Source organism: Octopus bimaculoides, chromosome Z (assembly GCF_046866305.1).
Source record: "Octopus bimaculoides isolate indiv1 chromosome Z, ASM4686630v1, whole genome shotgun sequence".
Taxonomy (NCBI): domain Eukaryota; kingdom Metazoa; phylum Mollusca; class Cephalopoda; order Octopoda; family Octopodidae; genus Octopus; species Octopus bimaculoides.
The window spans coordinates 42,003,186-42,020,685 of record NC_142944.1 but is presented as its reverse complement, the minus strand read 5'-3'; the positions used below and the strand labels follow the sequence as shown (position 1 = coordinate 42,020,685).

General features: G+C 41.9%; 1 protein-coding gene across 1 annotated transcript; it reads left to right on the top strand.

Moving 5' to 3' along the window:
- Positions 1–11,768: 11,768 nt before the first annotated feature.
- LOC149132229 (uncharacterized) lies at positions 11,769–13,837 on the top strand. The gene has a single exon (XM_089365239.1). It carries the CDS (start codon positions 11,969–11,971, stop codon positions 13,835–13,837), a length of 1,869 nt encoding a protein of 622 aa, XP_089221365.1. The 5' UTR covers positions 11,769–11,968.
- Positions 13,838–17,500: the final 3,663 nt, after the last annotated feature.

Below are 17,500 nucleotides of genomic sequence, written 5' to 3'. Positions count from 1 at the left end.
GCGCTGATGTGGTTGATATTCATCTCGAGAATTTGTTGGTCAATGTTTTACAGAAAGAAACTTGGTTAAGGATAAATACAAGACCGAGGATTTGCGGCTATCTCAGAGTGAACTTCACTAAACCAATGGATGGAATTCGGTGCGTGAGCACCCATTTAACTTCAAATTGACTCAGAAATTTCTTTGTTGTATTGCAGTATGATTAACTTCGCTTACCTCAATTTACTAAAATAAGTAGAATTGACAAATACATTTTATCATAAATAGTCAATTAGGTAATAATTTATATTTCTGAAAAAATATGTAGAGTTTTATTTAATCAAAAATATTTGATCACAAATAGTAAATAAGCTTTGACTGAGACTTAGGTCAGTCAAGAGCATTAGAACCCATAACGCCGAAGCTTAATCCGGTTTTCGTGGCGTGCATGTGACTGAAGTCACAACGCTCCGCCCCTGAATGAGACGCCGGTCTGTCGGAGGATTAACTTCCCAATTGTTATCGGAACTATAGTTGTGTGGATTAGAGCAACGCGTGATGAAATATGAAAATTCTCCAAACAGATATCCCATTAAAGAAATGATAATGTGTTTGTTTGAAGATATAGTGGCAGCGCGAACACTTGTCTCTGCCTTATCAGCTCAGTAGTGTTTTGCTAAGAAAACAAAAAAGTAAATCACCGCTCGAGTCGGGAATCAAAACCACGACCATATAATCGCGAACACAACATCCTAAACAGTAAACAAGTCTCCGTCACAAAATTGTATTCTTTACTTGTTTCAGCCATTTGACTGCGGCCATGCAGGAGCACCGCCTTGAAGGGTTTTTAGTCGAACAAATCGACCCCATCTGTCTTTGGCCGAAATGCTACGCTACAGGGACGTAATCACACCAATCTCGGTTGTCAAGCGATGGTGGGGGAGGGACAGACAGACAGACACACACACATATATGCATACATATATGTATATACATACATACACACACACACACACACATATATATATAAATCCGTCATTTATATATATATATATATATATATATATAAATGACGGGCTTCTTTCAGTTTCCGTCTATCAGATCCACTCACGAGGCTTTGGTCGTCCAGAGGCTATAGTAGAACACACTTCCCAAGGTGTCACACAGTGGGACTGAACCCAGAAACTTACGGTTGGGAAACAGGCTTCTTAACATACAGCCACGCCTGCGCCTATACACGAATAAATCATGTCCCCCATTCTCCATAAATTAACATTACGTGTATATCAATAAAACATCAGAAGGTAGAAATGACATATGAGAAATAATAATAACGTTTATATTGCCATAAATCTTGTTATAAGAAAAAGCTAAAGAATTTCTCTTTCCGCTAAGTTTACAAACTGCGGCTGAATTCCACTGTTTAAACTTCTAACTATAATAGAATTAAATTTATTTTGCCACAGTTTAGATACGGTTAGCGTGTTGCAAAACGGTTACGTATATTGAAACTTGAGCTATTCTAAAGCAGATTTTTCGATCTATATAGATAAATGGATATTGAAACTGTTCTGTCTGTGTCTTGGCAAGTGTACATGTTAACCATAAATAGATATTATCTAGACATTTGGAAAATATCGGCAGGACGATGGCGAGATATTATCAAACTAGTGGCAACTTATTGGCAAGGCATTGGCAAGTTATTGGCAAGAGGGTTGGAAATATATTTTTCACGATAATGATAAGACTATGATATTTGCTAGATATCTTTCGCTTAACTTACGCAGTAGAAATATTAATAGCTGTTGTTCTTTGACCCCCACATCTGAACTAATTATGTAGGTCAGAGGTCAGAGATCATAGGTCATCACGAACCCACGTCCTCTTAAACATGACGCTAGTCCGTCGCTGGGTCAATTCATTTTCACTTGACTAAACCATTCAACTTTGACTTTTGTCATAGCTGTACAGTTGTCTCCAGACAATCAGGTTGGTCTTTCTTTAATGTCATCTCAATTTTGGAGACACCTTAATTATTGATTTTAGCCATAAATTTGTTCTAATATTTTTGTACGTGTTCATGTATTTCGCCTAATGGAGACAAGGTAGGAAAATAACTATGCAACTGAAACAGAAACACGTGTTTACATTGTCATCGCCTCCCCAGAAAATCAAATCAAACTATCTTTCCTTTACTGGTATTGGTATGGCAAGTTTGAAGATATCTGAGGTCCCTTTCTCAATTGGAATTCATCTCAGAAATCGTTCTACAATCTCTGGAAGCGGAGATAACTTTAATAAATCAAGAATTTATTTTGTATAGTATTTAACACATCTTCACTCGTCGTTGTTGTTCAAATGCTTACGACGAGTCACTCTGTATTATTTCACTTAGCTTATTTTTCATATTCATATGTACTTGACTTCGAAGTTGCATTTTCCACTCACTACAACATGTTTTCTGAACTCTTTTTGTGATTTTACTAAATAATATCAGACTTGTCAGCGCAGACCAGTACCAGTCTCTTTGGGAAGAAATTAATGAGGAATAGCAGTGTCTTACTTTCTCTACGTTGTGTGTATATGTGTCTGTGTGTGTGTGTGTGTATTATTTATTTAAAGGTCATAATTTCATGTATTTAAACACTACGAATAATTTCATATGTTGAGAAAACTCAAACATATTCTTCAAGTGCAAACTACATGTAACGAACTAAAAAAAAAATTGAATTAATAAGCAGTTATTTCGCGTTCTCTCTATTATTCAATTTTTGAGTTTTCTCAACATTATAAAATTATTCGTAGCGCTTTGATACATGTATTATGACCTTTAAATAAATAATATTTATCTTTCACCAGATGGAATACTTTTTTGTTGAATTTTATATATATATATATATATATATATATATATACTTCACTGATTTCTTTCTTTCTTTCTTTCTTTCTTTCTCACTCACATACACATTCTTTCTCTGTGTTTATCTATGTGCATATGTGTATGTATCTCTATCTATATATGTGTCTCTGTGTGTGTGCGCGGGTGCCTGTATATATATATATATATATATATATATATATATATATATATATATATATATATATATATATATATATATATATATATATATATATATATATATATGTATGTATATATCTATATATATACTTACATACATAATATATATAATTGAATTTTGGTAATTTGTCCTGCACTTATCACTCGTGAGTCTACGTAATTTTCACTCGTTGGTGATGTCCTGTACTTCACGTATCTTATATTTATTCATTAATATACATATATATTGTACTTATATATATAAATATATAAGTATATGAGTACACATCTATGAATATATGTGTACTTATTGATGGGGAATATCCAAACTGTGTCCTCTTGAAGCACATCTGCTTATTCCAGTATTACAATCCAGTACGTATTTACTGTTATTGTTGTATTGATGTGGGATACATATTAGAGTTGAACATTCTGGAAATATTGTTTGCCGTGTTATTATATAACAAAAACCTTAAGGCATGTTTGCGCATCATCAGCCATGTCATGCCAGTCCACCACACAGCGGATGTTAACAGTAGATGGACTGTCTGACCATCGGAAGATGTCCCTTTCACAAGAAGCAAAAGAGTATACTCTCCAATACAATCAGACGGAGACCTGGCATGACGGTCCAGCGGTAGTAGATGTCGGATGCGATGCACGCGTTAGCCACCTCTGCTCGACTTTTCAGTGATAGCTTCCTCTCCACCCATTTCTGAATGAGAGTAGTCACCCTCGTACCAACTTTTGTCTAGCTGCATGGCCAGACTGAACCGGACCCCACCTGTAAGGTGGAATTGTAGAAGAAATGTACAAATTTCTTGATGATAATGACATATTACCAATGGAATGAAAAGGTTGTAGGAGGAGATACAGAGGGACCAGAGACCAATTATTGATAGACAAAATGATAATGCATCATTGTAAGCAAAAGAAGACAAATTTGGGAATGGCCTGGACTGACTACCGCAAAGCTTACGATATGATTCCACATCACGGACTATTGAGTGTTTGGAATTGCAATGAATGTAACATGTTTTCTATGGTTGGTTGGAAAACTGTGTTGACATCGTACGAGCATAGCTTGGACATTCTGGGCGTCAGAAGATGGATTTTCCAAGGAGATAGCCTATTTCGATTACTTTTTTGTATTTTGAATGATCCCTCTGACCTTTTTCTGAGGAAAGGGAACTTGGGATGTCAGTTAAATGGAATAACTAAAAAAAATCAACCACCTCGTTTTCATGGATGATTTGAAGTTGTATGACAAGGAAGAAGTACAAGTGGGGACCTTAGTGAACACGGTCCACTGTTTTAGCGCTGATATTAAGATGGAATTCGGACTGAAGAAGTGTGGTATAATGAATATGAAAAGAGGCAAGGTAAGTCTCTGGCAGGGATAGAATTACTAAATAGAAAAGTGAGGAAACAATTTGAAAATGAGGGTTATAAGTACCTTGACATACTAGAGTTCAATGAAATCAGGGAGAATGAAATGAAAGAACAGCAAAGATTAAGATTGGTGTTGCGCTCAAAATTGACTGGATGGGATAAAATTCAAGCAGTTGATACATGGGCAATAGCATTACTTCGGTATGGATACGAAGACATAGAAACTATTGGCAGTGCACGGAGCATTTCATCCCAACAGTGACACCAATAGGTTGTTTTGGTCCGAAAAAGTGGATGGAGAGGTCTTGATCAGTTGTCAGGATTGTGTAGCAAAAGGATAATTGATAATTATCTCAATGGAGTGGCTCTATTGATTCCAGCCTTTGAGAAGCATGTCATTTTTCAGTGGCACCCGATTGACTACAAAAAAGCCCTGCTTGTCTTTCTCACAGCTGGATAGAAGAATACCAAGTGACATTCAAAATTTCACACTAATGATTAGGAATTTTTTATCGTGATATGAAGCTCTGAAAAATTATATTAATTCTCAACACGGTTACTACAAGAAGAAACTCAATCAATATTAATGGTGGAATCTTTCAAGGAGACTCTCCTTTGTTATTCTGTTTAGCATTGCTTCCGCTCAGTAAATTCCTAAATGAAACAAATGATAGTGATGATGCTGATGGAGTTGAGGATTTTATTGTCCACAAGGTGTCAAGACATTGAGACCATTAAAACAAAATACAACACAAAACAAGATGGGTTGTACAGCGATCAAGGGAGGGAAGAAGAATGAGAATATAACATATGAAAATAAAATTTTAAATAAATCAATAAATATATTGCAGTCCACCTAGAAGAAAACTACACAAAAGTCCCTGTTGTTTCTAAGGCATCAGAAGTGCCCTCTTCCAGTTTTTTTCCTTCTACTGAGAAAAGCTTACTCAGAGCAGGCCCATTCATCCACACCACTTTTTCCATTCTCATCAAACTTTCGATTAACATGCAGAAGGTAGCACCTCCATCTCTACACTTGCCTTAATCATTTGAAGAAACTGATGCGAACCTGGCTAGAAAAGAAATAACCTATATCTGTCCAGATTTTTCTCAATTTTCCCAATTCATTTAGTATCCACTCTATATATTTGCAATTCCTTCGCTGTAGCGAAGTGTACTGAAGTCGAGAGAATTCGTGTTAAGAGTGGTTGTCCAGATCGGTGAAATTACCGTCCTTTGGAACTTCAGCGCTCAGAATGATCGGGAAATACAGACAAACCGACCGGATATATAAGTAAGCTGTATATATTTTCATTCCTCGGACTGTGTACTCTGGATCTATGCATTTCCTACTGGTGCTAATTTTTCTGTATGTTGTGTAAATGTAGATGAGTTGAGGCATTCTACATAATGTGTGCAGTTCACAGTAAAGTTGGTTTCTATATGCTATGTATAGTTTTAATTCTTTGTGCCGTGTACCTAATATATAGGAGCACTCCGTCGATTACGACGACGAAGGTCCCAGCTGATACGATCAACGAAACAACTTGCTCGTGAAATTAACGAGCAAGTGGTTAGGCACTCCACAAACACGTGTACTCTTAACGTAGTTCTCAGGGAGATTCAGCATGACACAGAGTGTGACAAGACTGGCCTTTTGAAATACAGATACTACTAATTTTTGCCAGCTGAGTGGACTGGAGCAACGTGAAATAATGAGTCTTACTCAAAGACAGAACGCGTCGCCAGGAATTGAACTCACGACGTTACGATCGTGAGCCGAATTCCTTAACTATTAAGCCACGTATCGTCGTCGTAACTGATGGAGTACTACTTTTTGTGAAGATGCGTGACTAAAGATGTGTGTGCGTGTGTGTGTGTGTGTGTGTGCGTGTGTGTGTGTATGCGTGTGTGTGTGTGTGTGTGCGGGTGGGTGTGGGTGTGTGTGTCAGTGCGTGTGTGTGTGTGTGTGTGCGTGCGTGTGTTTATGCGTGTGTGCGTGTGTGCAGTATCTAGCAGAACTATAACTTTGTATGTTCTATGAACTTTCTAGGATTTCGATTAAGCATGATTTTGAATCTTTCCCGCGGCCTATATTGATAAAAGGTTTGTAAATGTTCGTTTTTATTTTTAATATTCTGTTAGTCTATATTTCCAGATCTTTAAATCTGGATAAGTTCTCAAATTTTATCAGTGATGAATTATAATTATCTCTCTCTCTCTCTCTCTCTCTCTCTCTCTATATATATATATATATATATATATATATATATATATAAACCTGCTATGTTAGCGTGCCGATACAGATTGTTAATACCCTTTGGCTGCTCTGCATTGACAAGGGGCAACACCCTGAAACTAGTCTGCAGATGCCAAACCAGCAAGGGGGAGCTGCTGACCTCCCCTGTTCGAAGGTTATAAAGGACACAGGTTTCGTGTGTCACATAGCTAGCTAGAGGCGATGGCTTCTTGGAGCTAATTCACGGCAGCTTTCGTCCTAATTTTGGGACTGCCATGTTGGCTTGGTGATAACTATTATATATATATATATATATATATATATATATATATATATATATATATATATATATATTGGGTGATCCCATAAAAAATGCGGTATTTTCAATTGCATGAACTAAAAATAGGTGAGGGAAGGAATGAACTATCTGTATCAACTTGCTATAAAAGCAGGTAGTGATTTTACCTTGTTTTTATTCTTAGTGCAAGTTTTGATGAGTGCAGTTCGATTTTAAGTTATTTTTTTCAAAAGCTCTAATAGAATTTACGAAGGAGCATATTCGGCATATTTTGCTTTATGAGTTCAACGCAACGGAAAATGCGAGGAATATTAAATACAGTATATGGGGATCGGACACTAATCGTAAGCCAGTATCAGCGGTAGTTCAAGAAATTCTGATCCGGAAACTACAACCTAGAAGACGAGTCTCATCCTGGAAGATCTGTAAAGCTCGAAGAGGACATCCTGCAAACTCTGGTGGTATAAAATCCCATTGTAACTGTTAAGGAACTAACGGAGAAGCTTGGATTTTGTCATTTAACCGTTCATCGACATCTGTATGTCAGCGGAAAACTCAGCAAATTGGGTCATTGGGTTCCTCACAAACTTTCCGAGTCTAATCGCACAAAGTGATTGACTGTGTGCTCTTCTTTGCCGACACGTCTCACGAATGAACCTTTTTTGGATCGAAGTGTAACTGGCGACGAGAAAGGGGTTCTCTGTAAAAATGTCAAGCGCCGAAGACAGTGGGTAGGAAAAGGAGAAACACCGGCACCCCAGGCTAAAGAAGGTCTTCACACACGTAACGTGTTGTTAACTGTTTGTGGGATATGAAGGGTTTAGTCCGATTGGAATTTTTAAACTCCAACCAGACGATGACAGAGGAGATCTACTCCGAGCAGCTTGAGCGGCTTAACTCAACGCTAGAAGAAAAACGACCATCTTTCGTTTCAAGACGGAAAGTGTTCTTCCATCAGGATAATGCACGGTCGCATACAGCGAGGAGGACATTCCAAAGGCTGGAGCAGTTTGAATGAGAAACAATGCCCAACCCACCACATTCACCAGATAATGGTTATCATTTATTCCGCTGTCTTCAAAATCATTTGGACGGAAAAAATACGAATTCTGTAGACGATACATATCTACAGTGGTGGAGAATAAATATTCGTGTCAAAATTCTTCATTTATGAACATAAATGGGATATACCAATACTATATTTGCATACACATACATAAACTAAGAATATGCAAAAGAAACTAATAAATTATAGTAACTAATGAATTTATATACAAATAAAAATATTTAGGGGTGAAAAAAGTATTCGTACAGAACATAAATAACTGATAATTCTGACTTAATACTTCGTGGAACAACCATTATTCAGTTCCACTTCAACCCATATCTTCTTGTAGCTCTTAATCAATAACTCGCATATTTCTTTAGGAATTTTTTCCCATTCTTCTTGACAAATTTTCATCAAATCTGGAATGCACATTGCGGCTCTTGAATGAGTTTTAATTTTCAAATAACGCCACAAATTTTCATTGGGGTTCAAGTCAGGTGACTGGCTTGGTCATTCTAATAATCTTATATTGTGATTGACAATCCATTTTTGGTAGACTTCGCCGTGTGCTTAGGGTCGTTATCCTGTTGTAAAACCCACCCTTCACAAAGCTGGAGCTTTTCTACAGAGTCCTATAAATTATTGTTCAAAATATTTTGGTACATCTCTGCATTCATTCTACCATCTTTCACATGTAAATTGCCAGTGCCATTTGCAGAGAAACACCCCTACACAATGATGTCGCCACCTCCAAACTTTACAGTAGGAATTATGTTTTTCGGCGAATAGGTGGTACCATCTTTCCTCCAAACATCGCTACGCGAATTTCGTCCAAACAATTCAATTTTCGACTCGTCTGTCCAAAGAACATTTTCCCAGAATGTATCAGATTTATATTTATGTTCATGAACAAATTTTAAACGGGCATCTCCATGCCTTTTAGTCAACAGTGGAGTTTTTTTAGGAGAGCATGACTTCAGTTCATTCCTATGAAGTTCATTGCTGATTGTTCATAGCGTAACACTAGTCCCTGAAGCTAATAAATCTTCTTGCAACTCCTTTCTGGTGACCATTGCGTTTTTTTTCGATACTTCACTTCATTTTTCTTAAAGATCTAGGGGAGATCTTGCATAGTGCACCGGATCTTATTCTGTTTTCAAGAATTCCCGATTTTTTATATCGTTGAATAAATGAAGATATGGTAGAAAATGGAATACAAAGGGTCTCTGATATTTTCCTATAACTTTTACCTGCTTTCCACTGTTCAATAATTAAGTTTTTCACTGAATTTGTGAGTTCTTTACTTTTCGCCATTATTACGACACTACTTTATGTTGTCTCAGTGTCGAATGAAGAGGCTAGCGTTTTGACACTTAAAAATGACCACTGATAAGATTATTGGAACAAACGAGAAAGTTCTATAAAAAAAAAAAATTTTTAACAGTATTTTGTGGCATAGAAACTCATAAATGTATTCTGCATGAATACTTTTTTCACCGCTAAATATTTATAATTGTATATAAATTCATTAGTTACTATAATTCATTAGTTTCTTTTGCATATTCTTAGTTTATGCATGTGTATACTATTGCTGCTGTGGTAGCAGTGGAGATGGTAGTGGTAGCTACATCAATAATACGAGCGACAGCATCGGCAGCAGTAGCAGCGATGGCTCTAAATAGAACAACGATAGCAAAGGTGTCAGCAACACCAACAATATTGACCAAAACAATGACAGCAACAGCAGAAGTAGCAGCAGTGGCAGTCACAGCAACAACAACAGCAACAACAACAGCAACAACGATATCAATATTACCAACAACAACAAGAACACTTTCGAGGCGGCAGCAGCCAAAATGAGACCACGATTTAACCTAGACCTCAAAAACAAAAATGAAATGTTGGTCGAAGCCTGGAAACTCATCAAACACGAGCAAACCTGGGCCAACCTAACTATCCCATCAGAGACCATTGAAACAGTGGAGAAAAGTACGGTGCTTTTCAGATGCATCTCAGCAGAAACGAAGAATGCGGCTTTAATAACACAAGCAGATAAAGAAGCTGTGCTGAGATGTATCAGGGACGACATCGACTACATAGCGAGGGGCAGACAATACGGCCTCATTTCGGTGCATTTTAAATCAGAAGCCCTCGCTATAAAGCACTTAATGACCCCTTGCAAAACCAGCAAGGTCATTATGTACTCCTCTCACATGGGAAAAAGAAAAGCACGTGTCCGCATTCCCAAGATATGTGGTGGCTACTGGGATGCGTAATCGAGCAAGGGTTAGATACCGTCCCGAGAGAGAGAGAGGACTGGTCAGGGGTTACCCTGGAGATACTTTACCAGATCAGGCCAGAAAACATAGAAACATTCCCGGACCACATCTGTGTCCAAAACGGGACGGTAATACACATAATGACTGAGGGAAGACAGCCGCATTGTTTCCTTTGAGGAGAAACAACCCATTTGCGAGCCTTCTGCCCTCAACTGATAAAAGGTCGAAGAGGTCGAAGCTGAACATGTCGTTTCCGGCACGTAAGGCTTACAGAGACCGGGTCAACAATTTAGTAAAGCAAAAGTTGACATGTGGGGAGTCATCAACAACAAGTGGTGAGTCGCTCTCAAAAGTGAGATTAACGTAACATCGATAGGATTTACCAAAGAAGTAGCATTAGAAAAAAAAGGAGGAGAGGCTAGTAGCTAAGTTAGAGGAGGTTATTTATAGTGGCATTACAACCAATGTGCTAGTAGTGAGAACGGCATTAAACCATTTCTCCAATGCGAAAGATGAAGGTTGCATTGTCAGAGCTAAGGTGCGTGATCTGAGAAACGAGGGGACCAAAGACGTTCGATAGGCCAGCGTGGCGGAGGCGCAGCGTGGTAGGAAAACCACAATTTGGTCTTTGGCGAACGGAGACGGACATGAGCTGAACGATTCCAGGCAGTTGTGTGAGGCTTTTCCCCTGCACTTTGCTCAGTTGTTCGTGAGTCCCTATCTCAACGGCTTGCCGCGCCTTTTGAAGGCCGATGCTGAGCGCTGTGAAAGGCAGATAGATAGCTTCAGCCGAAATTCAGAATGCATGAGGCGCAAGTCACCCGGTTCTGTCAGCGGGGGTGTAGTGACGCTGATAAGGAAAGACGAAAACAAGAGGGACACATTAGATTACTTCAGGCCCATAATTCTGCTCAACACAAAGGTTAAAATTTTGGCCAAGGTGTTAGTGAAGAGGTTGGTGCTTCTCGTCGAGGATTTGGTTGGGGTGGGCGCAAACCTGCGCAATCCCGACCAGGTCCATACACGACAACCTCCACCTCATGCGATACATCATAGAAAGGGTAGGGTGTAAACCTGGTTTCGATGGGGCGCTGATCAATTTAGGTCAATCGAAAGCATACGATCAGGTCGACCATCGATACCTGGGGATTGTCTTTAAGACAACTGGCTTCAGCCCCGTCTTCAGAGGTTGGATCGCTGCAATGAGTAGTAGTAGTAGTAGTAGTAGTAGTAGTAGGAAGGTAGCACGCCGAACGAAAAGCTCAGCGACATTTCGTTCGTCTTTACGTTCTCAATTCAAATTTCGCCGAGGTCGACTTTCTCTTTCATCCTTTCAGGGTCGATTAAATAAGTTCCAGTTGACCACTGGAGTCGGTGTAATCGACTAGCCCCTCCCCTAAAACTTCAGGCCTTGTGCCTATAATAGAAAGAATTATTATTATTATTATTATTATTATTATTAAGCGGATGGACGTGTCTCCCGAAGCTCTGTAAGTTGTTGCCGTTTTTACCCGGAAATCTTTTGAAATCTGTTTTAAATTTTATATATTGTTGTAGCCAAGCCGACTAGGTTCTTGCGGAGCTAGTCGGTTAGGCGAGATTTCCCCCATTTAGGGGTGAATTCTTCGTTTGAAAAACTTCCATTTTCACATTTCACACGTATCATATCTGAAAAATGTCGGAAAAAAAAATAACAAGCTGTTCTCTTCTCTCTGCATCACTCCCCGACAAAAAGAATGACGGGTCAAGTCTTTTTTCACCCCGCCCAGTTAATGCCATAAAAGGCAAAATGCCAGTGAAAAGAGCAGCCAGCTGTTCTCTTCTCTCTGCATCACTCCCCGACAAAAAGAATGACAGGTCAAGTCACATTCCACCTCGCCCAGCTGACGCCATAGTGGACAGTGTTCCTGATTCAGGTCTGTTTAACAGACTCTCTGCTGCTGACTTCCCAGCCCTCACCTCCACCATTGCTTCTACACCGGAGAGGGAGGAGGAAAAAAAGAACAAAGAAAACAAAGTAAACAACACGAGCAACAGTACCAAGACCACAACCAGTAGCCATTGTAACGGTTTCGCCTCCGCAGCTAAGCAGAGCTCAGAAGAAATCCAAGTCACAATGGCAGAAATAAAGAATGCCAAGGAATTGTTAAAAAGGGATGGCAATAATGTCTTCCTTAACACTCCACAAGCATTAATACAAGCAACAAAAAGAAAAACAATAGTATACAAGGTATTCAATACAAAATACCAAAAGATGGAGAATGCTACTCCACAGAGATTGGAGTTAGCTCTAAAGCCGATATGGGGCCAAAAAAGCTTCGTAACCAAAGGGAAGCGCTTTGGAACAGTGGAAGTGCGCTTCCCAACGGAAGAGGATGCCATCCGGCACTCTACAACACCGTTAAAGGCGGAAGAATTATTACTCGTGCCGACATACCTTGGTCGACGTGTGACAGAAATAAAAATAAATCATGTGCCACCAGAACTGAACATCTCCTGGCTAGTGGCAGCTATGCTCTTCGACATTGAAGAGACTGCCACTATCCTAAAGGTGAACAGAGTAAAAGAAAAAAACTGGTTGGGCATGGAAATGCATCTCCTTGTTCAGATTGAACAAGATAGCATAAATACCATACCCGACGCCATAAACCTGCCGGATGGCAGTAGAATACACATTGCAGTAGAGGGGCGCAGACCAAAGTGCTACCTCTGCAGCAGTGAAAAACACCTAAAAAGAGACTGCCCCATCTACAAGCAAAGAATGGAGGCAGACAAAAACAGAAAATTGCAGCAACAACAACAACAACCAAAAGCCTCCACACCACCAACACCATCACCACCAACACCATCACCACCAACACCATCATCACCAACACCATCACCACCAGCACCACGAAAAGCGACACCACCATCTCCATCCATCACCAAACCAACACCAACACCAACACCAAGAACCTCCACACCAAAAAAGATAACAGAACCAGCAACAACAGAAATTGTAAAAGAATCTTCACCAGATCCGACAAACATTCCCTTTTCAGATCAGATCAGCTCGGATTGTGCGAACACTGATAGTGAAAAAGGGAAGTGGCAAACTGTACCACCAACAAAAAAACGAAAAAGAAAGACAAAAGAAACAATTGACAAAGAGGGGAGGCGCGAAAAAGGTGAGCTTCCCAACATCATCGGCAACAACAACACACACTCACAACAAATAGCAACACCTTCGCCACCGCAAACACCAGCACTCACACACACCACAAACGTAACAGCCATCAACACAAAAAATGAACACTTATTAGACTTTCTAAAAAACAATACAAATGCAAACACCACAAATTTCATTATACCCCTACACAACGCACCACCAGCACACATACTCACACTAAAAATAACCCAAGAAAACTATAATAAAATAAAAGAAAAGTTTCCGAATGATGTTGGGTCGCTAGGGAGAAGCTTCTCCCAGAGCCTTTATCAAAATTTAGTGGAGACACCCACACGAAAACATAGGGGAGCCACCCCACCAGAAAACAGTAAGTAGAGCCTTTTCTCCTCTAATACTTTCCTTTAAAAAAAAAACATGGTAATTCTCAGAATCGGAAGCATAAATGTGAGAGGCCTCGGGTCGCCTTGGAAACAAGGTCACCTGTTGAACGACCTGAGGTCTTACAGTGTAGATGTAGCAGCCATTAGCGAAACCAGGCTCTCCAACCCGCAGGAACTCGCAGCCCTTTTTGGCGGGTACGAGATTTTCCTATCTCCGTGTCGGCCGGGAGCGGGCGGTGGAGGTACTGCGGTGCTATTTCGGAAAGGCCTAGACTTGAAAATAAGGGCAGTCTTCCTGGATCCGGAAGGTAAGTTGGTGGTCCTGGACGTCGATAGTAGTGATGGCGCTGCTTTCAGACTGCTGGCTGCCTACGCTCCGACAGGAGCAGGGCAGTCGGATTATTTCAAACGTCTGGAGGTTTTCCTAGGTACTTCTCGCACTTTAGTGCTAGTTGGGGACTGGAACGCTGTCCTAGACGAACGTATCGATAGGGTGGGTGCGGGAGCATCTAATAGGAAAGGGGGATGCAAGAGCCTCGCCAACCTGCTCAAACGCTTTCAGCTGTCCGACAGGTATCGACTAGACAACCCGAATGTGCTAATGTGGACTTGGACTAATCGCATCGGGTCGTCTAGATCGTACTTAGATAGATTTTTCTGTAGGCCAGCGGATAAGGATAGCATAGGGTGTCCACAATTCAACATAGTCGGCTACACGGACCACAAATTCGTGATCTGTACGGTCGACTTAGATAGGCTCCATAGACAAGGCCCCGGTTACTGGAAGCTAAACACGTCGACAACGGCGTGCAAAGCTTACAGAGACCGGATTAGTTTATTAGTTAAGAGGGCTTTAACCGGAGCAATCATCAACAACAACTGGTGGTTCGCCCTGAAGCGGGCAATTAGAGCAGAATCAATTAGGTTTAGCAAGGCTCTAGCTGTAGAACGTAAGAAAACAGAGCGGGATTTAGTTAACAAACTAGACGAGGCTCTTGGGACAGGCATCGCAACCGACGTGTTAGCAGCGAAGTTGGCCCTCGACCAACACTTTGATGCCAAGCATGAAGGCTGCGTTGTCAGAGCTAAAGCACTTTCGGTAAGCGGGGAGGGGACTAAGGCCGCTCGATGGGCCCGCGTGGTTGAGGCGAAGCGTGGCAACAGAGCGACCATTCGGTCTTTGGTGGACCAGAACGACTGCGAGATTTCGGGACCGAAGCAGATGTGTTCGGCCTTTCAGCGACACTTTGCTCAATTGTTCGGGACAAACGGTAGGACGGACGACGGAACAGATTTCGATGTGTACCTAGACGGCCTGCCGCAACTCTCGACCAGCGAGGCCGAGTGCTGCGAAGGACCGATATCTGCCTGGGAAGTACGGGAAGCGATGAAAGGCTGCACGAGAGGTAGATCGCCGGGTTTGGATGGTCTGCCTTACGAGCTTTATACGTCAATGCCAGACTTGTTTGCGGGCGTCTTGGCAAACGTCTACTGCAACTGGCAACAAAACGGGAGAATTCCTGCTTTTGTTTGTCGGGGAGTGGTGGCTTTGCTAAGAAAGGACCCAAACAAGGGGGACATTATAGGGAACTTTAGGCCCATCACTCTGCTCAACACAGAGTTGAAGATCTTGGCCAAGGTGCTAGCCAAGAGATTGGCACCTGTCGTGGGCAAACTGATCGGCAAGGCGCAGACATGCGCTGTGCCGACCAGGTCTATCCACGACAACCTCCATCTCATGCGCTACATCATAGAGAGAGTGGGTAACGAAGCTGGCGCGGGTGGGGCTTTGATCAATTTAGATCAGTCTAAAGCCTTCGATAGGGTCGACCATCGATACCTGGCAGCTGTTCTCAAGGCAGCTGGTTTCGGTCCGGTCTTCCGCGGGTGGATAGCTGCTTTATACAGCGGCATCTGCTCGGTCATACGGGTGAACGGCCATCTATCGGAACCGTTCAACATCTCGCGTTCGGTTCGCCAAGGGTGTCCTCTCTCCTCCCTTCTGTATGTATTGACTCTCGAGCCATTACTGCGGAAGTTGGAGGCTTTGAGGGGCGTCCCGCGTGATCTGGGATGTGGAAGGAGCGTGTCTGCCTATGCCGACGACGTTACCGTGATGGTGTCGAGCCACAGGCATATTGACCTGATTGGCGAGACACTAAACGAGTATGAAGCGGTGACAGGTGCGAAAATTAACGCGGAAAAGTCAATGGGCTTGCAACTAGGCACCTGGAGGGGCAAGTCCATGCCGTCCAACAGCGTCGTAGGGCGCTGGACAGACGGACCCGTTAAACTGCTCGGGGTCTGGTTCGGTCCGGACCTCCAGTTGGAGAAAAACTGGGAAGAAGTGACGAACAGGGTGGCCAACCTCACCCAGAAATGGGCTGAGAGGAAGCTCTCCTTGAAAGGTCGAGCGGAGGTAGCGAATGCGTACATCGCATCCGTCATCTATTACCGTTTGACCGTCGTCCCTTGTCCCGACCGCTGGTTAACCAAGATAGTACGCTTGCTCTTCAACTTTTTGTGGAAGGGTCAGGTACCACTGGTCAGGCGCTCTATCTGCTGTCAACAGCCGCTGAACGGAGGCCTTGGCATGCCGTGGTTGCTGATGCGCAAACATGCGCTCAGGCTACGACATCTCAGGCGCTTCCTGGACGGTGAACAGGTGTGGTCGCCTTTCGTCAGACGCGATTTTCCGCAGCTCGTTTCTTTAACAGAGCTGCAATCCTGGATCAAACGTAGACCGAGAAAGGGCGCTTGGCACCTCGAGTGCCGCCAAGCTCTCACCGCCCTCAGTCAGGCGGGCAGTGCGATCGGTAGTAGATCCACTCTAGCTTTCTATAGAGGGTTAGTGGGAGAAAAGTGCGACGACGTTCTCGGGGAAACTCTAGGCGTCGAGGATAATCAGCTAAGCAGTCTGTTCAGGAGAACTTTCGAGCCGGGGCCCATGGATAATTTCCAAAGGTCCCTCGCCTGGCAGTGCTACCGAGGTGCGCTACCTGTTCGAGATAAACTCTACCGACATGGAAGTGCCGTCAACCGGGCCTGCCCGAGGTGCGCTCAGGACGACGAAACCGTTCTGCACGCACTCGTCCAGTGCCCGAGCATTGCTGACCTGTGGGTCTATATCGAACAGCTACTGTCACGTGTAGGACGGATCCGGCTATCAGCTGGATCCATCGTGAGAATTGACCCGCCGACCTCCTTTAACCAGGAGGGCAAGGCAATTTTCCTATGCCTAGTGGCTGTAGCGAAAGAGGTGATATGGTGGACCCGTTTGAAAGGGTTAAAGACAGACACTTTCCTCTTTGGCCAAGGCCTCATCAACTTTTTCAAGTTCCACTTGAAAAGGAAGATGAGAGTAGAGAGGGAAGTGCTGTCTCATAGCAAATTCGTTGAAAGATGGGTGACTGTTGGAAAAATGGCCAGTATAAACGGACCAATTCTGAGAATACACCTGTAAAAAAAAAAAAAAAGGTAATGTAAAAGGAGAAAGGGCTCTATACCCCTTTCTTATTTTTTCTGACCAGGCTCCCGTGGTTTTATGGGTTTTTCCACGTGTAACCTTTCCTTTTTCGAAGCGCCTCCCCCTTTGGGAGTTCTACTTATTTATTTATCTATTTATTTATCTATTTATTTATTATATCTTTCTCCGTTT